Source organism: Peromyscus eremicus, chromosome 22 (assembly GCF_949786415.1).
Source record: "Peromyscus eremicus chromosome 22, PerEre_H2_v1, whole genome shotgun sequence".
Classification (NCBI taxonomy): domain Eukaryota; kingdom Metazoa; phylum Chordata; class Mammalia; order Rodentia; family Cricetidae; genus Peromyscus; species Peromyscus eremicus.
The window spans coordinates 23868857-23894860 of record NC_081437.1 but is presented as its reverse complement, the minus strand read 5'-3'; the positions used below and the strand labels follow the sequence as shown (position 1 = coordinate 23894860).

General features: G+C 53.0%; 1 protein-coding gene across 1 annotated transcript; it reads left to right on the top strand.

Annotated features, from left to right (window-relative positions):
• The first annotated feature begins 11969 nt into the window (after nucleotides 1–11969).
• On the top strand, nucleotides 11970–25749 carry Garem2 (GRB2 associated regulator of MAPK1 subtype 2). The gene is made up of 6 exons (XM_059248496.1): nucleotides 11970–12081; nucleotides 14999–15139; nucleotides 20357–20487; nucleotides 21037–22101; nucleotides 22800–22969; nucleotides 23523–25749. The coding sequence occupies exons 1-6, from the start codon at nucleotides 11970–11972 to the stop codon at nucleotides 24544–24546; spliced, it is 2643 nt and encodes an 880-aa protein (XP_059104479.1). The 3' UTR covers nucleotides 24547–25749.
• Nucleotides 25750–26004: the final 255 nt, after the last annotated feature.

The window sequence follows — 26004 nt, the reverse complement described above, 5'->3', positions numbered from 1 at the left end:
GTAAGTCCCAGATGAGACACTTTCTTTTACAAGATGCCTTGGTCATGGTGTTTTAGTACAGCAATAAAAAAGTAACTGAGGCCCAGCGGAGGTGGCGCATACCTTTAATCCCAGCACTTGGGAGGCAGAGCCAGGTGGATCTCTGTGAGTTCGAGGCCAGCCTGGGCTACCAAGTGAGTCCCAGGAAAGGCGCAGAGCTACACAGAGAAACCCTGTCTCGAAAAACAAAACAAAACAAAACAAAAAAAGTAACTGAGACACTCCCTAGTAAATTAAATTAAAACCAATTAATTTAATGCCTATCCCAGACTGGTGATGCAGCTAGGTAGAGTGCTTGCCTACCATATGCAAGGCCCTGGACTCAATCACCAGAACCCCATAAGCCAAGTGTGATGGTGAATGCCTGTAATACTTGTTCAAGATCATCCTTGGCTACAGAGCCAACTCAAGGACAGCCTGGGCTATGTGAGACACTGTCTCAAAACCAGCCAAACAACAACAAAACACAGACAGACAGACACCACGGTTGTACCCAGCCCATCTGAAGCAGAATGCCGGGTTGAAACTCGGGTGCTAGTAGTTGGGGGGTTTTGTTGTTTGTTTTAACTTCCTTAGTGATCCCCTTAGGCAGCCAAGTTCATGAGCTGGCGGCTGCACCCTTCCCGTCACCTGCCTTGGGACCTCCTCGGAGCTTGTTAGAAATGTACCCTTGCTTTCGAGTCTCTGCCCTGTCCCAGATCTCTAGAGCCCACTCCCATTATGGAGAATACAGTTTCTTCTTCAATAAACCGTCCTTCTCCATCACAAAAGCAAAGAAGGAAGAGAGGGAAGAAAAACATAACCGTAGGGCTAGGGATGCAGTACAGTGGTAGATGCTTGAAGGTCCCAGGCTTAGCATCTCCCCACCCCCCACCCCCCAAAAAATGTGGTGGTGGTGGTGGTGGTGGTGGTCAAACAGTCTCAGCACAACTAGAACCCACGTTTAAACAACAGACAAGTGAACGTGGCCTGTATTACAGTTTGGGAAGGGCTGGCCTGCACTGTTTCTCCATGGCAGCCCACACCCCACCATCAGGGAACAGGGCGTCTGGCCCTCCCTTCTACCTCTCACTGAGCAAAGCATGTTTGGCCTACGTGTCATCTGGCAGGTCCTGCATACTTTCTTGGTTTTGAGTTAATTGTCCTGTGAAAGATTTGTGTCCTTACAACTCCTGATTGCTTACAAGTCCCGATTGCAGTCCATCGCTGACGAGAAGTCGGGGCAGAAACGCCAGCAGCTAGTCATGTGTCCACAGTCCAGGGCAACGAGTATATCCATGTTGCCCGCTGGCTACTTTTTTATTCTCAGCTAGCTTCTGTTTTATGTGGTTCAGGATCCCCTGCCTAGGGAATGGTGTCACCCACAATGGACTTTGTCCACCTACATTCATCAAAATGAAGACAACTTCCACAAACATTCCCCTAGACCCACCTAACATTAAGATGTTCCTTCTAGGTGACTCTAGGTTGTGTCAAATTGACAGTAAAAACCACAGCTTATATGTTTTTTTTCCTTTGAGATACTGTCATATGTAGTAAAAAATGACCTTGAATTCCTGATCCTCCCTCCCCCAACTCAGATGTGGTGAGATTACAGGTGTGCACCACCTTGCCTGGCTTTATTTTTAATGTTTTACTTTGAGATGAACCTTGCTGTGCTGCCCAGGTCAGCCTTGGACCCTTTTTTTTTTTTTTTTTTTTTTTTTTTCCAGAGCTGAGGACCGAACCCAGGGCCTTGCACTTGCTAGGCAAGTGCTCTACCACTGAGCTAAATCCCCAACCCCAGCCTTGGACTCTTAAACTTAAATAATCCTTTCACCTCAGCCTCCCAAATAGCCGAGACTGTAAGCCCGAGCCACTGCGCCCAGCTTGCATTTCTTTTTAATGCAGCTTCGATTATAACTCTAGAAGAACTTTCAAACCCAAGCCACAGTCTGGTCAGACTTAACTACGGCCAGTGGCTGGATAAGTTAGTGGACTCCTCTGGAGCGTCAATTCCTTATCTCTAAAGGGGCCAGGAGACAGATCAGCGGGTCGGGACACTTGCTGCCCAGCCTTATGACCCGACTTTGATCCCTGGGGCTCAAACGTTGGAGGGAAAAAACCAACTCCTGAAGTTTGTCCTCAGAATTAGGCATTTGCATGCATGCATATATGCATGCACCCAAGATAAATGTAGAATAAAGGGTGGGCTAGAAAGTCCCCCCAGATTCTAATAGAAATTCTCTTCAGTTCTGAGGTATCCTTGTTTGACAAACACGACTCATAACACTCCAACTTTTCTGAATTCACAGGGGCTTGTCACTTGTGTAGGATGGGTGGAGGGGTGGAGACCGTAAAATTAACCATAGAGTCACTGTGCCACCTGGTGATCATTTTGGGAACTGAATTCCCAATGTCCAATTCCCAGGGAAACACTCTCCTTAAACCAGTGGTTCTCAGCATTCCTAATGATGTGACCCTTTAATACAGTTCTCCATGTTGTGGTGACCCCCAACCATAAAATTATTTTCATTGCTACTTCATAACTGTAATTTTGCTACTGTTATGAATCGTAATGTAGATACTTGTGTTTTCTGATGGTCTTAGGCCACCTCTGTGAAAGGGTCACTTGACCCCCCCCAAGTTGAGAACTGCTACCTTAAACACATTGAAGAAGGGGCTAGAGAGAGGTGGGGGGCTGGAGAGATGGCTCAGCGGTTAAGAGCACTGGCTGCTCTTCCAGAGGACCAGGTTCAATTCCCAGTACCCACATGGCAGCTCACCACTGTCTGAAACTCCAGTTCCAGGGGATCCGACACCCTCACACCAATGCACATAAAGTCAAGTTAAATAAATTACATTTTAAAAACCACATTGAGGATTTAGGGTATGTGTATCACGCTAGACGAGCACTCTGCCAAGTGAGCCACACCTGTTTCTACCTTCAAACGCTGGGATTACAGGCATGCACCACTACCCTATCCTACTCAGTTCTTCATGCTAGTGCAAAAGAGGAAGAAAAACCAACAGGAAGGACACAAGGACATGGAGAGCAGAGAAAACCAAAGAAAAGCGGACAAGGTGCTATACAGGTAAATTTGATCCCTGGCAGAAGAAGAGATCTTCCCACGAAAGCCATGGGATGTGTACTCACACATGTGGACATTTCATAAATACATAAGTGTAATTTTAAATGAGAAAGCAAAAGGCAAAGATGAATTTGAAGAGTAAATTTTGAGTAACTAGGGCCGGGCATGGTGGCACACACCTTTAATCCAAGCACTGGGGAGGCAGAGGCAGGTGGATCTCTGAATTTGGGCCAGCCTGGTCTACAGAGCGAGTTCCAGGATAGCCAGAACTGCACAGAGAGACCCTGTCTCAGAACGCAGACAAATGAGTAGCTGGAAATAGGGAGGAAAGCAGCCAGTGTGCTATGGCCTGAGGTTAAGAGGCTGGCCCTTTAGGAGAGGGTATTAGGTTGTGGGAGCAGGCCTTCGGAGGTGGATTAGGGACCTTACAAGAGGGAACAAGGTTGAAGAGAACTTCCTCTTGCCCTTCTGCTTTCTACCACTTACAGACACAGCTGGACAGCTACAACTTGAACTTAAGTCCCCAGCCTCCAGAGGTGAGAGTACATTTCTGTTCTACGTAAATTACCCAGTCTGTGGTATTCCATGACAGCAATGTAAGACAGGAAGAGTTGAGGGACATTAGTCTCAAGATTAGAAAGAGATGGCACACCTGCATGTACACACACACACACACACACACACACACACACACACACACCTAGAAGATTGCCAAGAACTATCTTTATGGCATTTCAGAACTGCGAGAAAAAGTTATGCTATTGTTTTATTGGATTGTTCTGCATTTGATTTTATTTAGTCTGTACCCATTTCACTGTGGATACAAGTGAAAGCCGGAGGACAACTTGTGGGGACCGGGTCTCTCCTTCCATCACATGATTCCAGCGATTGAACTTGGTCAGGCTCTGCAGCAAGTCCCCTGCCTGCGGATCCCTCTCGCTGGCCCGTTGTCTTCCAGATCTACAGTCTGGGGCTGTAGCTCTCCATGCTGGAGCCCATGCTTCACAGACTCAACCTCCAGCACTGTGAGCGCGTGCCAACCAAGGGGCACATGCAAGCTGCGTACAAGAAGAATTTAAATGATTGTGTCCCGCCACCCCCCCCCCCAGGTCAATGCTCATTCAAGTGACCGTGTCGGAGGTGGGGGGACAAAAAAAGACATGGAGAGAGGGACATTTTTATTCTTCCTGTACTCCCTCTCAGAAATCTAGTCCAGCAGAATGAAATCCTGGACGAAGAAAAAGGAAACCTTAAGTTTTGGAAAACAGGGAGGAGCTGCAGCTGGCTCCCCTCAGGAGTGACCTATCAGAGTGGGCAGGAGGTCCAGGAAGAAGAGGGAGGGCTGGGACCATGACTCAGTCAAGTGCCCGCTATTCAAGCATAATGGCCTGAGTTCAGTCTCTAGCACACCTCTAAGTCATGTGCAGTGGCCAGGTTCAATGAGAGGCCCTATTGAAAACTAAGGTGGCACTTAGCCGAGGGTATGGCTCAGTGGTAGAGTATTTGTCTGACATGCATGTGGCTCTATTATCAACCCCCCAGTCTTGAAAAAAAAATTTTAATTAATGAATTAACCAAAATAAAAATTTAAAAACAAGGCCTCCGGAGAGCAATCAAAGAAGACACAGCATTGACCTCTGCCTTCCAGATGTGAGTGTACTGTGCACGCACACACAGTCTGCACACAAAACATTGAAGGAAGAAAGGAATACTGGGTAGTTTAGTTAACTTGACACAAACTAGTGTCAGCTGGAACGATGGGACGGTTCCCCTGGGGTCATAACCTCCCTAGCCATGGCCCTGGGCTTTTGACCAGATTTAATTTGAAACAAGGTCTCAATGTAGCCCAGACCAGCCTTGAGCTCCTGATTGTCCCGCCTCTACCTCCACCGGCATTACATGATGACATGTGTATAGCACCATGCCCCACGTAAATAGAGGAAGACAGACACAAAGACTTCCTGGGGTTAAAGGCATGCGCCACCACCGCTTGGCTTACAAGGATGTTCTTAGGTCAGGCAATAGCCTGTGATTTCACAGCGGTTCCGAGCTGTGTTCCGGTGTGCTTATGAGGCTAGGACTGTGACGTAAAAAGCTAGGCCAATGCACCAAGAAGACGTCCCTACAGCTGTTCAGTAACTCTGGTTCTGGAACCTTCTAGACTAGAGCAGGACAGTCAGGGTTGGTAGCTGCTGGCCTCTGCCCCTGCGGCCAGGGTCCCCTGCTTGGTGGCGGCAGGCCCGTGACAGCTGTACACCAGGCAGAACGGACGACTGTTTTTGTCTGATGGTAATCGTCTGTGTTGTGGGGTTTTTGGTTGGTTTGCTTTGGGGTGAGAACAATTCCATTTCCCCCCTTCCTACTTCCTCTCCTGATTTAAGTGACTCACCAGGATGTCAGCACCTAGAGTTTGTTGGTCTGCACCGCGACAAGTCAGGAATGTGAGCTGCCATGTGGGTGCTGGGCACCAAACCAGAGTCCTCTGAAAGAGCAGCCAGTGCTCCTAACCACTGAGCCATTTCTCCAGTCCCTATAGATGGATAGTTTTCAAGCTAACCCTTGCCAGGTGGTGGTGGTACATGCCTTTAATCCCAGCACTTGGGAGGCTGAGCCAGGCGGATCTCTGTGAGTTCGAGGCTAGCCTGGTCTACAAAGCGAGTTCCAGGAAAGGCGCAAAGCTACACAAAGAAACCCTGTCTCGAAAAAAAAAAAAAAAAAAAAGAACCTCTATATCTATCTATCTATATCCAATGCTCTTAACCATCGAGTCAACTCTCCAGCCCCCTAACTCCACAATTTTTCTTTTCTGAACTAAGCCTTTGGCATCATGTTATCTTAAGGAATCATCACCCAGCACAAGGCCATTTAGATCCTCATTCATGTTTTCTTCTACTTGTTCAATAGTTTCGCATTTTACATTGTGATGTGTGGTCCATTTTGAATTGACTTCCAGGGCCTGAGTTCTGCATCCATGTCTGGTTTTTGTTTTGTTTGTTTGTTTTTGTTTTGTTTTTGAGACAGGGTTTCTCTATGTAAGTCCTGGTTGTTCTGGAACTCTATCTGTAGACCATTCTAGCCTCAAACTCACAGACATCTGCCTGCCTCTGCCTCCTGAGTGCTGGGATCAAAGTTGTGTGCCGCCACCACCCGGCATTTGGGTTTTATATATACGTTTCCAGAGGTGCTGTAGAGTAGCCTGTCCCCACTGAGTTTCCTCTGCTCCTTTGTCAAAGACTGGTTACCTTAGTTCAACCACTGGGCCTCTGTCTACGTCAGCAAAGGCAATCTGTTGGGTCCTTCACCAGTTCATCGGAGTGGTTCAGGTCAGCTAGCCAAGAATCTCGGTGTTTCTGCCTCATCCTTTGCTGTCACGGGGGCCCAAATGACTTCAAGTCACCTGAGCATCTATCCAGACAAGTGTGGTTCTGAGACACTCTGGAACACCACTGGCAAGAAGCACTTCCTTGGGAAATAATTTGAATTTCATCATTTGAAGAACATGAAACTTTTGAAAAGAGCAACTCAATTTAAAAGCAAGCCATGAGAAGATCACGAAGTCTCGGTTTACAGGTGTCCTAGGAGCCCGGGAGGTGGCTCCACACGTGACCACGCGGACACATAAGCCTGATGACATGGCTTCCATCTGGTACGCTGTCCTGAGATGGAGTCACCTAAGACTCTGAGATGAACAACCGGTGGGGGACCCGGCTCCTTCGGGGAACGGGAAGCCGAATGTCCGGTACTTCTCAGGAATCTGCTGACCCCTCACTTCAGCAGAACAGCTTGAACACAGCCTCCTGCTATCTGAAGGGCCAGAGTCCCCTCCACACTGTAACGTTTGTTTACTGCAGTTCCTGTGGCCTGTGACAGTTCCTTCTTCTTTAATACCCCCCTGCCCAGCTAAAATCACCCTAGAAAACCCCAATTCCCCTTTGGCTCTGCTGTTCTCTTGGAGACTGGCAGTTCCTGCTTTAAATAAAAGCTTTATCTTCCGGCCTCAGTGTGGCTCTAGCAGTCTCATTCTCTTGTGAAAAGCCTCAAGCCAACCCTAAAACCAACGGGAAGGAGAGAACCAACCCCCTAAAAGCTGTCCTCTGACCTCCAATGCCCCCTGCCTTGGAGGCACCAGGCACACATGTGGTGCATAGATATATGCAGGCAAAACACTCCCATATATGTGTGTGTGTGTGTGTGTGTGTGTGTGTGTGTGTGTGTGTGTGTGTGTATTTAAATTGCAGAGTTGTATTTTTTTTTTTGTTTTATTTTATTTTTGTTTGTTTGGGACAGAGTTTCTCTGTGTAGCCCTGGCTGTCCTGGAACTTACTCTATAGACCATGCTGGTCTCAAACTCAGAGATCCGCCTGCCTCTGCCTCCTGAGTGCTGGGATTGAAGGCATGCACCACCACCACCAAGCATAACCACTGTCTTTAATTCCCACACTTAAAGTGCTTAAGAAGTGGGATCTGGAAGGTCTGGAGTTCAAGGTTATCCTCAGCTACACAGTGAGTTTGAGGCTAGCCTGGGCTATAAAGTCCCTATCTTGAAGAAGAAGAAGAAGAAGAAGAAGAAGAAGAAGAAGGAGGAGGAGGAGGAGGAGGAGGAGGAGGAGGAGGAGGAGGAGGAGGAGGAAGAGGAGGAGGAGGAGGAGGAGGAGATGGAAAATAGTAGGAGGAGGAGGAGGAAGAAGAAAAAAAGAAGTGAAAAATGTATTATTATGGAACTTATTAATCATGTGACTGTTCTTAAGCTTAAATACTACTTAGAAATGAAAACATTTTATTTGGAGTTGGAGAGTCAACTCAGTGGGTACGGTGCTTCTTCTCAAGAGGACACGGATTCAGTTTCCAGTGCCCTGTGTTGGGTGGCTTCTAACTGCTTCTAACTGAATCTCCAGGAGGGTCTAAAAGACCCTCTTCTGGCCTCCAATGGGAGTCTACATGCACACAAATGAAAATAAAAATAAATCCTTAAAAACATAAAAAAACTACACCAGATAATATTAAATAAAATAGTAGCTTAGATGGCATAGTGGTACTATGGCCTTTAATCCCAGGATATTGAGGCAGGAGGATCATGAGTTCAAGATCAGTCTGGAATACACAGCAAGATCCTGTCTCAATACCCCTCCCTCCCAAAGTCCCCAAACAACAAATACCAGCTAATATCAGACATCCAGGCGACTGATCTGTTCAGCTCTGTTGACAAAAACTATTGTCTAGATTCCTGAAATGAGGATTTCATGAATTATTTAGTTATGTTTAGAATCTACAGGTTAGGGTTGGATTCCTATTCCTCCTTTGACTCTAACATTCCCTTCGTTATAGAAATTAAAATATGACAAAAACTCCTCTAAATAGGCTCCTAGCTATCCCCCCCCCCCTCTTTCTTGGTTTCTATCTATCTATCTATCTATCTTTCTTGGCTTTTCCAGACAGGGTTTCTCTGAGTATCCCTGGCTGTCCTGGAACTCACTTTGTAGACTAGACTAGGCTGGCCTTGAACTTGCAGAGTCCCGAGACCTGGGATTAAAGGAATGCACCACCATCTGGCTTTTTTTTTTTTTTTTTTGAGACAAGGTCTTTCTGGCTGCTGTTTTGAAACTGTGTAAACCAGGGAACTCACAGAGATCTGATTGCCCATGCCTTCTAAGTGCTGGGATGAAAGGCCTGTGCTACCACACCCAGTTACATTTCTTTCTTAAAGCCTGACATTAGGGCTGCGGATGGAGTTTAGAGAGTAGAGTGCTTGCATAGAAACTGCAAAGGCCTGCGTTTAATGCCTAACCCCACAAAAAACTGGGCGTGCTGTTGTACGCTTATAACCCTAGCACTGAGGAGGTGGAGGAAGGAGGATCAGGGGTTTAAGGCAATTCTCGATACATCCTGGGCTATGTGAGACCCTTTCTCAGAAATTCAAGGTAATCCTCAGCTACACAGCAAGTTCCTGGTCAGCCTGGGCTACATAGCGTGCAGCTGAGTGGTATATCAGTCATCTAGCATGTGAAAGGCCCTGCATACAAATAACACATACACACAGACACACTACACACACACACACACACACACACACACACACACACTCCTATGTCCTTGGCTCTGCTCACTGAAAAAGCTTAGAGGCAATACCCAGTCCCAAAGACTGAGCATCCCAGCACCCAGAGTGTGAATTCAGAATGACTTTTCCTACTTCAAAGGACCAGGTGTCACTGGAGAAACGGCTGATGCCAGACTCCAGGCTGGAAAACGTGATGAGCACTTGGACTATCTGAACATTCTGCACAGCGAGGAACACACATGAGGATGCCACCACCGATGTGACACCTACATCCAGGGATTGGCAGTCAGGCGACCATATGGCCCTTCACACCTGCTGTCTGGAGTCTAAGTTATGCCTGTTGGTCTGGCCTTCACTCTATAAACTCTCATATGGTGTCCTGCGACAGAACTTTTCCTGGGGAGACACAACACACCCATCTACTCAGGGAGCCCAGGACAGACCTAACTACAGATACCACTAAAGTTTAGCTTGGTGATCCATGAGTTTTATTGGGGTTACTTACAGGAATATGTGTGAGGAGTTATTTCTAGGAGCAGACATGACTCAAAGACAGTTGCCCACCCCAGCACGGGTGACAGCTCACTAAGCTGGGAACCTGGAGCACACTGCCCAGTCTGCAGGCAGCTCAACAGGTTGGAGAGTGTCCCCCCAGGTGCCTCAGTTTGTCTAAACCTCAGTTGGTTTTTGCTTCTTCCAAACAGCTGGTCTGGGTCTGAGTCTTTTCAGCTTGGCTTCGGGGAGGGGCCTAATGAGTCTGGTTGGTTTCAGGGACTTCCTGAAGGAAGCTCTTTTGAGTTGTTTGCCGTCTTGCTTAAGATGCTTCTCTACAGGATAGAGTGTTTCAATCTCGGAGGAGTTTGTTACTCAACGTAGGGTCACACTATTCAAGAGAGATCCTCTGCCAGGTGGAAAAGTGAACTTTTCATTCCCTGAGAACTTTCATCGCTCCACACTTCATCTGTCCTGCCCCCTTTAAGATATTTTTAGAAAAGAATTTTTTTTTTTCCAAGACAGGGTTTCTCTGTGTAGCTTTGCACCTGTCCTAGGACTCACTCTAGCCCAGGCTGGCCTCGAACTCACAGAGATCCACCTGGCTCTGCCTCCCAAGTGCTGGGATTAAAGGCGTGCGCCACCACCGCCCGGCTAGAAAAGAATATTTAACAAATACTTTAGTTTTTAAAATTAAGTTAATTGGGTCTGGAGGGATGGCTTGGCAGTTAAGAGCACTCGTTGCTCTTGAAGATGATCTGGATGCGTTCCCAGTGCTCATTTGGTGGGAAGTGGAGGCTGGGAGAGTGCTTTGAACTGGCTGAACTGGCGAAGTGGGTCCAGGTGGGTCATGGCACCAGTCAGCTGGGCACAGGAAGTTGTTGACAGACTTTGTTCCTTTAGAGTATGGTCTCACAAGCCTATGATCCCAGCTGCTTGGGGGACTGAGGCAGAAGACTTGAAAGTTCAAGGGCTGGCTGTGCTAGAGAGGAAGTTCAAGGCCATCCTGGGCAACTTATTGAGCCTTGTCTGAAGACCAAAAGTGAAAGAAGGGTTGGGGATATAGCTTAGTGGGAGGGCACTGTTTGGCATGTGCCAGGCCCTGGGTATGAAAAAAATAAAAGGAAAAGGAAGGGGCGGGAGTTCTGCTCTTGACACTGACTCAGGGCTATAATGCCCATTACACTCCGGCAGGTTAAGGCAGGAGGAGAGAATGAGCCGACCTAGACTCTGCACACACACACACACACACACACACACACACACACACACACACACAGACCCTTGTCTCAAAGGAACAAAACAAAAACAAATAAAAAAAGGTGTTATCTGCTGCCATTTCCTTTGGGGTTCGGGCCCAATGTCAGATGCATCAGACGAAAGGGCTTGTGTCTACACGCATGGAAGCCTCCTGAGGGCGCGGAGGCCCAGGCTAGAGTCCATGGTGCCTTTTAAGGAGCAGCCTCGGGACCAAGGTCCTCTTCGTGGAGGGCACTCAGCTACGACCCGCCTGCACCTGCAGAGGGCGCCGCAGACACACCGAGGCGGAGTGAGCCTCAGGCTGGGTGCGAGGCCACGGCTAGCCAGCACAGCTTCTGGGAAAGGCTTCTCCCCCAAAAGAAACTCCTGAGCTGCAGCCAGGAGGGGATGAAAGTTGGTGGGGAAAGCAGAAAAGAAACCCGCATATTAAAAAACGAGTTCTGCTACTGACCCCAATGGCCCAGGTGCCTGAACCTGTTTCCCCATCTACAGAGTGGATGGTGTGCATGTGTGTGGGGAGGGTGGGGGGATGAGGGGGTGGTGGTGGAGGGAATTCGGAAAGTGCTCTTACAAGGATTCGGAGACAACCTAGATCCCAAGTACCACCTGCCCTCTCTGCTCCTCCCTAGTCTAAGCATCCCCGCCGCCGAGCATCCGCCAGCTCGGAGGATGTGGGTACCGCAGCAGGGCTGGACCCGGAGGGCACGAGGGGACACCGGGCCAGAGCCCCATCCGACCCATTCTTCTCCCTCCTCTCCCCCCCCCCCCCCCGCACTCCTGTCCAGCCCGAGCGCCCGGTGGCCGGCCGTCACCTGGGCACTCCGGGGGAGCGGGGCCCGGCGGGCGGGGCGCGGGGAGGGGATGGGGGCGGGGGCCGGCGCCCCGTGGGAGGAGGCCGGCCACGTGACTCCCGGCGGCCCGGCCGGGCTGCCAGGCGGGGAGCGCCGCTAAAGGCCCCGGGACGGGAGGTGGTGGCGGGCGCGGAGCCCGAGCGGCGCGGGACTGGCCGTCGGGGCCCCGGGGACGGCGGCCCCCGGGAGAGCTCCCATGCCATGGAGAAGCTGGCGGCCGGGCTGGCCGGGCTGCGCTGGAGCATGGGCGCTTTCCCGCTCGACCTCATCGTCAGCCGCTGCCGCCTGCCCACGCTCGCCTGCCTCGGGCCAGGTACGGGGTGTCCGGGGAGGGGACACGGGGCGGGGGGCGGAGGATGGGGGAAATCACGGACAGCCGGGGCCTCGCTCGGCTGGAGCTGCCGCGACTGTGAGACGCACGCAGCCCCTGCCCTCCCGGTCTCCAGCGATCTCGGAGCTTCGCTTGCCTTCTGGGGCGGCTCCCGGGACAACCGGAGACCCCCGAGCCCGGGGACCACTTTCTGGGCCCCATCTGGGCACAGGGGTTAGAAACTGGTGGCAGGGCTGGGACAAAAGTTTTCAGTTCCCTTTGGAGCCAGTAGCGCGGCGGAGTCTCGGGGTCGCTCCGTCGTCGGTGCACCCCGCTTTCCCGGCGCTTGTCAGCCCCTTCCCCGGCCGCACCCCCTTGCTCTCTTTGTCTCCAGCCTCTCACCTTCATCCTCCTGCATCCCTTGGACCTCTATAAGTCTTTACCCTACCACCACCCGCTAGTCCCTTTTTTGGGGACCTTTCTTGTACCGTTCTTTGGCATCATCCTAAGGTCCTCTGGTAAAGGGCAGGCTACCCTCAGGGGAGGCCTGAGTGAGCGGGTCCCATCAGGCGTCCATACCCCCACTCCACCCCCCAGCACAGGACCCTCGGCCCTCCCCCACCTCTCCTCCTATTTCTCCAGCAGTTCCCCCCCACCCCACCCCGTGTTCCGATGATAGGACCGGGACCTTATTTGGGAGAGCCTGAAGGTTGCACAGAGTGAGAGGACTGTCGTGTTGGGGGGAAAGGGGAGCAGTTTGGCTGGGGGGAGGGGCGGGAGCCCGGAGCTGGCAGCCAGGCCGGGGGGTTTTGTGTGGGAGAAGAATAGGGGTTTGGCCCGCGTTGGCACGCTCGCTTCCCTGAATGCTAATGGGACTCTGCTGTCTTCTTGGACTGGCAGCCCCTGCTCTGACCAGCAGCAGCAGCAAGAACTGGGCACGGTGGGCACCAGGCAGGTTGGAGCAGGCTCTGTGGGACATTGGTGTCCGGGTGCGTTAGGCAGGGATACCTGACGGTCCAACTCTTGTGGGACCTCGCTCACCACTCGGGCGTGTGATCCCAAGACTGTGTCTGCAGCTGCGCTCTGTGTGCTTGTGAATAGGAAATTCTGCCCTGGGCTCTTCCTGCTCACTTCCCACGCATCTCTTTGCCACCCCTTTCTTTGAGTTCTTTTCTGAGCTCTTCTGTAGAGGCTAGGCCTCCCCTGACACCTGTGCGTCCCATTATACTCGTCAGTTTCCTGTCTTCCACTGGGCTCCTGGCTTTTGGCGGAGGGCAGACAAAGATCGTGGACATTCATTCATTGAATGAGTGAAGGAGGAATGGTGTGTGGTGGCCTAGCTGTCTGTGACAGCGTGGTTATGATAACTGTGGTCACCATTAGAGTGTGAATGGATACTTGAAATGATGTGTCCTTGCAAGGTCCCTTCGTGGGTGTACATTCAGGAATCGTCCCTTGGTGGGATATTGAGACTGAGTTGTGCTGTTTGGGTGACAAGCATTTGAGCTGTTGGTGATGTGCTGGATATTGATGTGCTTACCCCGTGTGGCTTTGGCCTTTTGTGTCCTTTTGGAAGAGTGAGTGGGACCTATTAGGTTAGGGCCTAGAAAGAGCTTGTAGAGTTAGAGAGAGCAGCAGACCTTCATGTCTTCCCGAGCTCGAGAGCTGAGGAGGAAGTCTCAGGCAAACCTCCCCCTGCATGCTGTCACACACGTATTCACACACAGAGTGGAAGATCCTCCCTTGAAGGCCCCGGATACCACACCCATTCATACACACCATACGGACATGCTTTATGAAACCCCCACTGTTAAAACATTTCCCATTTGTTCGGCTGGTAGGAAATTTGCTCTGTGTGTGTGTGTGTGTGTGTGTGTGTGTGTGTGTGTGTGTGTGTGAGGGGGCTGGGAAGGAGACATCCCTACCCCCACTGTGCCCACCAGCTGCATCCAGGATACGCCCCATCAGTCTCCTGGAAGCTGGGCTGCTCCTCCTGCTCCCCTGGAAACCGTTGCTGGGGATGGAGCCTCTTGGGCCCAGACCCCTCCCAACTCCAGCACCTCTGCCCCAGTACTGATTTCCTCAGCCCAGGCTCCTTCCTCCTCCCCAGTTCTGCTTCCTAAATCCCCCATATAGTCTACCCCAACTTTAAGAAATGGCCTCTTGAAATGAGATTTGGGTGTCTGGGATTAACTTCCCCATCCTTTGAGGTCCCATGACTATGAGACTCTGTGGCAGTGGGTGGAGAGAGACAGTGTCTCTCTGAAAGATCCAGGAGTGGGCTCCTGTAAGCCTTGCCATTCTGAGCAGACAGTGACTTTATGAGCTCTAGTAGCCAGGACCCACAGGGACAGATCCCTTCTCGGTCCTTTCCAATGCCCCAAGAGGGCCGTCCCTTGCCTAACCTGGGCACTGACTAGGCAGGATCATGTTGGTGTGAATTTGCCTGGTTCTAAGACCTGACTCCTTTCAAGAGCAAAGTCTTTCTTACTGGTGTCCCCCTCCCCCACGTCCCCACATGCCCTCAGCTGGGTGCCTTAAACTTGCTTTCACCAGGCCTCCTGAGGCCTGAACACGCCTGGAGGGCAGGAGCTGGCTGGCCCAGGCTCATCCGCTGGGAGTCCCTAGCCCCAGCTCGGGCTGGGACAGCCCACACTCCAGCGGAATGAGAATGAGAGGCTGTGGATGTTAATAGCTCACAGAGGCCCCGTGGGGAGTCAGAGCCCAGAGGCCACAGCTGACAGCCCACTCCTGGCTCCTCCCGTGTTGCTGACCAGTGCAGGGATCACAGGGTGAAATCCCCAGGCAGGGGCTTGCTGAGGAAGAGGTGGTGGTGGTGGGGATCACCCAGCCTTTTCTTTCTTCCTCTCCTAACCTTCCCTCTTCTTTCCTTCCTCCTCTCTCCTCCTCTCTCTCCCAGGGGAGTATGCTGAGGGCGTCAGTGAGCGTGACATCCTGCTCATCCACTCCTGCCGCCAGTGGACGACAGTGACAGCCCACACCCTGGAGGAGGGCCACTACGTCATTGGGCCCAAGATTGACATCCCCCTGCAGTACCCAGGTGTGCCGCCTGCCAAGGGCCAGAGGGCTCAGGGTCTTTGAGCATGGGGGAGGCAGGAGAGCCTGGGGCCAAGGGTGCAGGGGGAGTGTAAGGAGAGGCCGTTGAGGACCCCCTTTCCGTGGAGCTTCAGGGATGAGCTAGGACGTGTCAGTGGGGTGGTGGCTAGGGGTCATGGTTAGAGTTAGGGCTTAGGAGTATCAGTATCGTTTGTGGAGATCGGTGGCGCTCAGGTTTACAGACTTTTGAGTCTTGTTTTGTATTTTGGAGACAGGTTTTTACCGTATAGCTCAGGCTGGCTTTGAACTCATGTCTAGCCTCTTGCCTCAGCTTCCTGAGTACTGATTATAAGCATGAACCGTGGAACTAGGTCACGTTTTATTTTTATTTATTTATTTATTTTATTTTTTATTTTTTATTTTTCACGTTTTATTTTTATTTATTTATTTATTTTATTTTTTATTTTTTATTTTTCACGTTTTATTTTTATTTTTAAAATGATGATTAAAGATAAACACATCTTTTTTTTTTTTTTTTTTTTTTTTTTTTTTTTTTTTTTTAAGACAGGGTCTCCCTCTATAGATCAGACTGACTCGAACTTACAGAGGTCTGTCTGCCTCTGCCTCTCAAGTGCTGGGGACTAGTGGTGTACGCCACCCCAGCTCTCAGTGTATACTCACATCTCGAAGCCACTACACATCAAACTTTACGCCTAATTGGAGAGCTCCAAGGCTGGGCCCTGTGCGGCTTTTAACTTTTTCAAGTGCAAACAAAGAGAAAGTCTGCTAGAGTCTTCTTGGGACCGAGGAGTGCTGAGGCCAATTGTGGCTGCCTGTCAGCTTGGCTACCCTTTTCCCCAGTTTTGTGTTAATGGTCTTCCTGGATTGGCTTTTTAAACAATGCTGAAGTGTTAGATTCCCTAAGAGTTTTCTAACTACCTTTTTTTTTTAAATGTGTTTTATATTTATTTTTTATTTGTTTGCAGTACTGGGATTAAAACTAAGGCCTCATGCATGGTAGGCAAGTGCTCTGGGTACCTCACTGAGGTACATCCCCAGCCTCCTCTCTACCTTTTTGTTTTAATTTTTATTCATTCGTTTTTGTGTGTGTGTGCGCGCGTGCGCGCGTGAACATGTGTGTGACAGCACGTGTGGAAACCAGAGATCAACTTGCAGACTCTTGCCCTCTACCGTGTGGGACAAGGAACCAAACAGGTCTTCAGGTTGGCTGCACGCCCCTTGACCAGTGAACCATCTCAGCCATCTTTTTATTTTGAGGCATGGTCTCGATAAGTTGCCTGAGTTTGCTCTGTAGTCCAGGCAGGTCTTGAACTCATGCCCCAGCCTGTTGAGTGGTTGGGATCACAGGCCTGCACCACGCCGCCACCAGGCCTGGCTCTTTGTGTTTTATGAAAGGTTTTGTTTGAAGAAAGGATCTGCTGCCAAAGGAAACTGTAGCCAAAGGAAACTGTAGCGCTTTGATTTTGCAGGTGATGAATCTAAGGGCCTTCCTTACCTTTCTCTGTCCTTACCACGGCTCTCTCAGGCCCGGGGCTCCCTGGAGTCAGTGGACCAAGGCTTAAACCTTGCTCCAGCTTTGATCTCTTTACCACATATTTGCGGGGATGGCCCTCTGTACTTCCAACACCCCAGGGAGGAAGCCGCCCCAACAGTCTGGCTGACTTGGGGTCCTGTCCTGGCTGTAGGCTTTCGGTGCCTCCTGCTCAAGCTAGAAACTCCCCTCGCTGAGAATCTGGTATTGACTCAGGTGGAGATCCCTGCCTTCTTGGACTAAAAAAACCCAGCAGTTTGGGAAAGCCTTCACGGAGATGGGAAACAGTTTGGGAAAGCCTTCACGGAGAGACACTGGTACCATTCCCGTTGTATTTTTAAAGTCCCGGGAAACCAAGTCACAGACTCCCCAGCAAACGGTGAATGAAGGGAGGGAAGCCCCCAATCCTTTCCCCCATCCATTTTGATGACTCCTTAGTGAGCATGAGAGGTGGGGATAGGACAGTGGGGTGAGAGCTGGCCTGCAGGGCCTGCGGGGGGGTGGGGGGCCCAGCTCGCTCTTCCGCTGGGCGCCTCGCTCACTTCATAGGAGTGAAAAGAGGGGGCTGGGCCTCCGAAGAGGCTCAGCGTGCAGGCTGCACGCTGAGCCCTCCCAATGAATTAATAATGGCACTGTCCAGGCCGGCTGTGGCCAGGCGCGGCCAGCGGGGGAGGGGTGGGACTGGGGGCGCTGCCACTGTGGCTGCCCTCTGTCTCCAGGCTGCCGGGAGTCAGGGTGACTTGGTGTCTAGAGACATCCAGGCCAGTGCTGCCCGAGGGTCCAGACACCTTCCCCAAGCACCGGCTATTTGCAGAGCCAGGTGAGCCCCCTCCCCTCAACTCCAACACCGGCCGCATAGTATGCACCCGTTTTACATACTAGAAATCAAAGTCCCGATGTAAATGATTTCACACAGCGATTGGATGCACAGCCGAGGCTCAGCCGCATCCGACTCTGAAGTCTGTGCTCCGTCTGTCCCACGTAACAGCTTCGGGTACCGAACCGGGCCTCGTGCTAACCAGGCAGGAGCAAACGAGTCACTACCGAGCTCACTGTGGGTCGGGTTTTGGGAGCAGCTGTGGGATGCTTCTGTCTGGAAAGGACGGATCAGCATAGTGCAGATGTGTCTTGAGACTGCAGGGTGCGATGGTCCCCAGATCCTGTAGTGGACCTTGCTTACCACTGACATTGTTGTGAGAGGCAGGAGAGGAAGCTGTAGGGCAGAGGTTTCTAGAGGCCAAAGCACGACTCCCCGGAGGTCTCCCTTCCTTCCTCCCTCCCTCCCTGCAGAAGTGACCCGGCTGCGCGGCTGAGGAGTGGGGGGCGGTGCTGGATACCATGGTTACATCGATCTTCCCTGCCACATCCTCCCATAATCCAACCCAGACTGGGCTCCAAATCTGGCCACAGGGGGCAGCAGGCATTTTCTTCATGCCTGGATGCTTATGGTTGAGGTATGGGGGTTCGTATGTGGATATGGAGAGGGAGGAGACTGCAGCCCGTTAGAGAGTGTCAGCCTCGGGAAGCCTGCTCCTTGATGGATGCTGGCCCCTCCTCATTTTATCCCGGATGGCTTGGGCTGTGGCACCTCTTCCCTCTGGTGGCTGAGAGGTTGAGGCTGGACCAGGACTCCCCTGCTTGCTCCAGGGCACCATCCCATCTTCCCTTCTCTTTTTTACTCTTTGGTGCTGGATGTTGGTGGTTCCCGCCCGGCCCTTGGTCAGTGGCTCTTCAGACACCAGGGGTCTCTTAGTCTTCCTCTCCCTCTGGTTGGGCTTTGGGAGGGGTGAGAACCCGCTTCACTGTGTGTTTATACCAGGAGCAGTGTGGGCATTTCTTCGGGTCATGGGTCCCCAAAGTGTCAAGACCCGCTTTCCCACTTCCCTAACATTCCTCTCCCACACAGCTGCATTGGCTCTAAGGGGTGTCCCCAGACATGCAAGTGGCACTCCCCTGTAGAGCACACCTGAGGCTCCTTTGCTGGTCTTCCAGGATCTGCCTCCACCATCTTCCTCTTGGTTTCCAGTGCAGAATGGTTTGGCCAGCCCCACGGTGACCAGTGGACCATGTGTATGACCCTCAGCCCTTCCTTCTTTACTTCCCTCCTGAGTCACCGGGTCTGAGGAGTCTTCCTCCTGGGTCACCCATGGGTCTGCTCACTGTGTGCTGTTCCCTGGCTCTTCTCCAGGATTCGTTACTGGATCGCTGGCCCGGTTCTTGCCAGGGCTCATCTTGGATGGCTGTATTTCCTTGTTCAAACTCATCCAGGGGGCCTCATTCATATTTCTTTCCTGGTTTTAGTGTGTGTGTATGTGTGTACACACACGCGTGTGGATGTGATGTTCCTGCAAGTCTGTATGTCGGAATGGTGTGTGGGCACGTGTGTGTGTGTGTGCATGCACACTTGTGCAGAGGCCCAAGATTGACATCAGGTGTCTTCGTCAGGTGTTGCTGTTCGCTTTATATACTGAGGGACCGTCTCTTCCTCAACCCGCAGCTCCTCCCTTCTGCTGGTCTGGCCTGCCAGCTTGCTCTGAGCATTTCCCATCTCCACCTCCTTCGAGCTGGGATTACAGACTTTCGGCCACGCCCACCTAGTTTTCCATGTGGGGGCTGGGGATCTGAACGCGGATCCTCAGGTTTGCAGGACAAACACTTGACCTGCTGGGCCATGTCACCAACCCCCTCACTTCTTACAGAATAAAATGTCCATTTGAAAGGTGCTGCTTGGGCTGGAGAGATGGCTCAGAGGTTAAGAGCACTGCCTGCTCTTCCAGAGGTCCTGAGTTCAATTCCCAGCAACCGCATGGTGGTTCACAACCATCTGTGGTGAGATCTGGTACCCTCTTCTGGCCTGCAGGCCTACATGCTGTATACATAATGAATAAGTAAATTTAAAAAAAAGAAAGGTGCAGCTTGGCGATCCCCTGCAGGTCTCTCTTCTGGAGCTCTTTTCTCACAGGTGTGCCTCAGGACTTGTCACCTCGGTCATCACTGGGTACTCGCTGTCTCTCCTACTATGCCTGAATTTTCTTTCTTTCTTGTTTTTCTTTTTAAGATTTATTTACTTATTTATTATGTACACAGTGTTCTGCCTGCACATATCCCTGCAGGCCAGAAGAGGGCACCAGATCTCATTACAGATGGTTGTGAGCCACCATGTGGTTGTTGGGAATTGAACTCAGGACCTCTGGAAGAGAATCCAGTGCTCTTAACTGCTGAGGTGTCTCTCCAGGCCCCCTGAATTCCTTAAGAGAGCAGACTGTTTACAGAACTGTGCATTCTGGAGGGCCTGCGCGGGACAGGACAGGGGGTGTGTCATGAATGTGAGTGAACTCCGGTGAGGGAATGCAGCAGAACTCTGGAAACTGTCCTTTCTCCATCAGGCTCTCCCCGTTAGTCCCTCACCTATTCCGGCCTCTTCCTTCGGTGCCAAGCCAGAGCTGTTCTCAGCTTCTTTTTAAGCTCCTGTCGGTAGGCACAAAAATGGGCGTGGCTGGTGAGGCAGGGCGGACACTTCACATGAGATGTCTGTATACCTGCCTTCCGCCCGCCTGAATTCCCAGAGGGACTAATGAGTTTAGGATAGCAGCTAGCCAGGGACCTGGGTGTTCCCAGGATGCAGACCTGGCCTTCCCAGCAGCCTGTGTCCCTCCCTCCCCTGTGCAGGCAAGTTCAAGCTCCTGGAGCAGGCCCGGGATGTCCGGGAGCCGGTGAGATACTTCAGCAGTGTGGAGGAGGTGGCCAGTGTTTTTCCTGACCGCATCTTTGTGATGGAAGCCATCACCTTCAGTGTTAAGGTCAGTCCTGGTGCAGGGTAGGATCGTCCCAAGCTCCCCTCCCCCCAGGTTAGTGTTGAGGGAGGGAGGGAGGGTGGCTTCTGGGCGTGCACCCTTTGGTGCTATGCCATAAAAGCAGTCTGTTTGACTCAGTGGACCGAAAAGGAAAGATGGTGGAGCAGGAATGGTGTTGGAGGGGGTCACGACCTGATGAGAACACTCAGGGTGGCTTTCTTGTCCATCAGTCCCTTTCTCTTTACAGTAGTCGTGGGTGGGTGAGGCATTGTTCTCACCCCGAGTGGTCAAGCTGGATTAATAAAATCTGCCATGACTGAGCGCTTCCAAAGCACACCTCTATACTAATACTACCGTATGAGGTAACTAAGGACCTCAGGAAAGACGTTAAAGTCGTACAGCGGCTCTCTAGTCCCAGTCCAGTGCTCTTGCTCTTATGTCCGCGACAGCTGAAGAGGAAAGGCCTGGAGACCCCGCGGAGCTTGGAGCTCAGCGGCGTGGGACTTTCCTTGGGACCCAGGTTCGGGCCTCACCTTGTCTCTGGGATTCCCCCAGGTGGTGTCCGGCGAGTTCAGCGAGGACAGCGAGGTGTACAACTTCACACTGCACGCGGGCGACGAGCTCACCCTCATGGGCCAGGCAGAGATTCTGTGCGCCAAGACCACCAAGGAGCGCTCGCGCTTCACCACGCTCCTGCGCAAGCTGGGCCGCGCTGGGGCCCTGGCCGGAATGGGCGGCCCCGGGAACGTGGGGACCGCGGGGGGTGGCGGCGGGGCCGCCAGGCCGGTCAAAGGCAAGATGCCCTGTCTCATCTGCATGAACCACCGCACCAACGAAAGCCTGAGCCTGCCCTTCCAGTGCCAGGGCCGCTTCAGCACGCGCAGCCCGCTGGAGCTGCAGATGCAGGAGGGCGAGCACACGGTGCGCGCCATCATCGAGCGCGTGCGGCTGCCGGTGAACGTGCTGGTACCCAGCCGGCCGCCGCGCAACCCCTACGACCTCCACCCGGTGCGGGAGGGCCACTGCTACAAGCTGGTCAGCATCATCTCCAAGACCGTGGTGCTGGGGCTGGCGCTGCGCCGCGAGGGCCCGGCGCCGCTGCATTTCCTGCTGCTCACCGACACGCCGCGCTTCGCTCTGCCGCAGGGCCTGCTGGCCGGGGACCCGCGCGTCGAGCGCCTGGTGCGCGACAGCGCCTCCTACTGTCGCGAGCGCTTCGATCCGGACGAGTACTCCACGGCCGTGCGAGAGGCGCCCGCGGAGCTCGCCGACGACTGCGCCAGCCCCCGCCGCGTGCGCCTCTGCTTGCCCGCACCGCGCGCCCCCGGGCCCGTCCGCGCGCCTGGACCCCCGGGTCGCCTCGGGCCGGCTTTGCCAGCGCCCGGCGACGGCGACCAGGAGGAGTACGTGAGCCCCGATTGGGCCGGGGTGCCCGAGCCCGCGGCAGCCTGCACCGAGATCCCCTACGAGGAGCTGTGGGTGCACCAGGCCCCCGAGAACCTCGCCGATGCCCGTGCCCGGCCGCTGCCAGGGCCCGATCTCATCTCCTTCGGGACCGTGGGGCCCCCACGTCATGAGCCCGAGGCCCCACCGCCTCCTGTCCCCCCCAAATCCGAGGCGGTGAGTCAGCTCTGCTCTGTCCTCGAGGGAACTTGGGCAGGTTTTAGAGGGCCACAAAGGTGTCGACACCCGGGCCCCTGGGGTGTGACAGGATGGCCAGAGTGAAGGGGGCAAGGGAGAAGGAAAAGACCAGGCATGGAGAATCGAGGGTGAACTGGAAACAGGATTACCCACAAGCTCCACAAAGTCCTTCGTGAAGGGAAAGTTCCCACGTGCAGTAAATGTAGGAAATGGCGAGTGACTTCCAGCAACCCCTAAACTCCTTGAGAGTTAGAACCACATTGTAGCATCTGAGATGTTCTGCGCTGAGGAAGAGCTTTTAACGGTTCCCATTTATTTGTCTTCAGGACATTTCCCTCATCAGTCACACCTATTTACACACTCGTCAGGGAACTTAATTGGAAGGACGGGATCCAGGTGGCAGGTCCCGTCCCTCCCGTTTGTCCCTCCTGTCACACCCTCCCTCCCCCACCCCCGCCCCAGAAAGAAAATCTCTATCTGCCCCTCCCCCATCTGCTATCATTCACAGTGAATTTACCGTGGACTAGGGGACTGCTGTGGACCGAGTGTGAGGGACAAAATAGTCTGGAGATGGGCCAGGTGGATAGCTGGTTTATCTAGACAGGGCAGTCTCCCTGCTTGGGAAGTGAGGTAAAGAGGGCCAGCTGCCTAGTGAGGCAGTCGCCTTCTGTCTGCAGGTAAAGGAAGAGTGCCGCCTCCTCCACGCCCCTCCTGTGCCTCCTCGGGGTGGCAGCAGCTGCAGCAGGCTCCCAGGCAGCCCCCCAGTGCCGCCCCGATTCCCCAAGCTGCAGCCGGTCCACTCGCCCAGCTCCAGCCTCTCCTTTTACTCCTCTGGCCTGCAGGATGGGTGAGTCACGGCCTCGGTCCCTGGCTTTGCTCAAATGCACAGTGTGGTGGGGGGGTGGTCATTCTGTGCTGGGATTCTGCTGCAGGAAAAGCACTGGTTTTCGTTCTTAATTTCTTTCTTTCTTTCTTTGTAGATTTATTGATTTTATTTTGTGTGTATGAGTGTTTTGTCTGCATGTATGTATGGAGGTTCAGAAGAGGGCATCGGATCCCCTGGAACTGGAATTATGGATGGTTGTGAGCCACCATGTGGGTGCTGGGAATTGAACCTGGGTCCTCAGCAAGAGCAACAAGTGCTCTTAACCACTGAGCCCTGTCTTCAGCCTTGAGATCATCAGTTTTCCAATTTGTGCTTCCTCAGTTTAATTTCTCCTGCACGTTCTGACATGACTTGGGGATTCAAGAGGGTCTCAGGCTTTGGGGTTAGCAGGCTGGCCAGCTTTGGGGAGAGTAGAGGGGGTAGTCTCCTGCCGAGGGCTGTGCGGTCCTGTGACGGTCACTTCCCCCTCTCTCTGCCTTATGTGTCCACCGCGTGCGTCTGTCTCCGCGTACAGGGCAGGATCCCGCAGTGGCAGCGGTTCCCCGTCACCGGATGCCTACTCCCTCTACTGCTATCCTTGCACCTGGGGAGATTGCAAAGTCAGCGAGACCTCTAGTCGCCCGCCCCCAGGACCCATGCCTTCTACCACCACTCAGCCCAGCCAGGCCTCAAGAGCCCTAGCGGAGCCCCTGAGTGGTCGAACCACCTCCCTCTTAGGGGCTGACAGCCCAGTGGTTAAGAACTACCATGGCTGTCCACCTCTGTTCAAGCCCTCCCATCCCCAGAAGCGCCTTGCTCCCTTTGGTGCGCTCAACCCCTTCTCTGGGCCTGCCCATCCTTCAGGCGCTCCAGCGGCCTCCTCTTCTGGGTCCACATCCACCTCGGGTGCCCTGGCTACCTCCAGCCCCACGCATTCCCCAGGCCCAGGCCCTCAGGGCCAAGGTTACTCAGCTGCTCTCTCCTCCTCCTTGTCATCCTCTGAGTGGCAGGAACCAGCGCTGGAGCCCTTGGACCCATTTGAGTTGGGGCAGGCCAGTCCTCCCGAGTTGGAGCTGCTGCGCTGTCAGGAGCCCAGAGCTGTGGGGGCACCTGGGTCTGGACCCTGCCTTTCACCGATTGGTCCTCCCAAGGCCTTTGAGCCCGAAGGTTTGGTGCTGAGGCAGGTCCCCGCCTCCTTGTCACCAGCTGCCTTGCAGGGACCCGAGGCAGGAGGACCCCTACTCTTTCTCACCCAAGGGGGCCTGGAAGGGCCTCCTGGCAGTCCCCGGGAGGGGGCCACCGGTGGTGCTGGAGTCCGGGATGCCGTCTCCTGGCAACCACCAGCCGACTTGTCCTCACTCTCCCTGGAAGAGGTCTCGCGCAGTCTGCGCTTCATCGGGCTCTCGGAGGACGTGGTGAGCTTCTTTGCCCGAGAACGCATCGATGGGAGCATCTTCGTGCAGCTCAGTGAAGACATCTTGGCTGATGACTTCCGTCTCACCAAGCTTCAGGTCAAGAAGATCATGCAGTTCATCAAAGGCTGGAGACCCAAGATCTGAACTGTCCGCCCAGGCGGCTGCACAGCCTGAATGTTGGTTGGGAGCAGAGGCCATGGGGTCTGCCAGAAACAGCACTCCCAGAGGTCCTTCCTGCAGGGAGAGTCTGGGCCAACTGAGGCTGCCCTGTAGAGTGTTCCAGGGGAGGCACACACACTGGGAACTGTGGCCCTCGGGGGCCAGGCCCTGCAGGAGCATGTCTTGACTTTGTGAAGAATACTTGGGGAGGAGGCGCTGCTCTGTGCCTGGGGAGGCTTTTGCTGCCATTCTCGGAGCAGGGGGAAGGTGGTGTGTATGTCAACAGGAGGCTGTATGGTGGCGGGATGCCTTCCTGTGCCGCGCTGTAGCCTTTCATTCACCACACACTTCTCAGCCCTTTTTTTGGTCAGGTTAGAGAGCAAGGGAAGATGGTTCAGAACTTAAGCACAGTTTCCCCGAAGGGTCCTCTCCTTCACACTCTGCAGCTGCTCCAGAGTTAGGGGTGTGACTTCTGAGGTACCCTCTTTCTGTCTGCTCCCATGATTAGGCACTTGACCGTGGGGCCTGATGAACCAGTCACAGGCTGTGCCCAGCACCTGCTTTGGGCTTGGCTGTGACGTCATCACGGCTATCATATGGTTTTCCATGGGGCAGTCCAAGGACAGTTCCTGGGGGAAGAGTGTCTAGACGTAGGCCAGCTACTCTTTGGTTCTAGAAACAAGTAGTGGTCAGGTACCCGCCACCCTGCCTGTCTCCCGCTGCCGGCATTTCGCTCTGATGGACACTTGGGTTCCTCCTTGGCATGTCACTGGTACAGGACAGTGTGGCTGGTAAAGGGAGGTGGGTTGCTGGGCAAAGTTGCTTGCTCCTGAGCCCAGCCCCTGTACTTACATGGTTTGGAGACGATCTCTGGGCCCTTCAGTCCCAAGTGTGCTGATCAGTGTGCCGGCTAGAGGCCTGGCTAATGTACAAACCCCACCCCCATTCTTCTCCAGCACCTCTAACAAGAACTACATCCCTCCTCTGGTGTTGGGGGGTGGGGGTGGGGCAGAGGTGGCCGTTTTCTTGTCTGCCTTCCCTGACCTACCTAGATATTTATTTCTTGGGTTTTCTTTATGAATAGTTAAGGTCTGCCCACACCTGTGCCTGTGGGAGGGGAACATGGGAACTGATACCACGCTGCTTGTCTTCTCACAATGGATGAATCCTCAAGGATTAGGAAATAAAGCCTAGACCACAGACTAAAAAGTGCAGGACCCTGGGTGTTGACGGCTTTGTGTGTGTGTGTGTGGAGGGCCATGAAGACCAAGGGCATACATAGTATGTACGTCTCTGAGCAGGGGAGGACTTTGGAATGGTATGTGCAGCTCTTAAACCCCGAGATACACACAACAGCATCTTCAAGTCTGTAAAACTGCACCCTTCCGCAAGAATCTTTAACCTCTAGTAATTTCTTTTTAAATTTTATGTGCATTGGTGTTT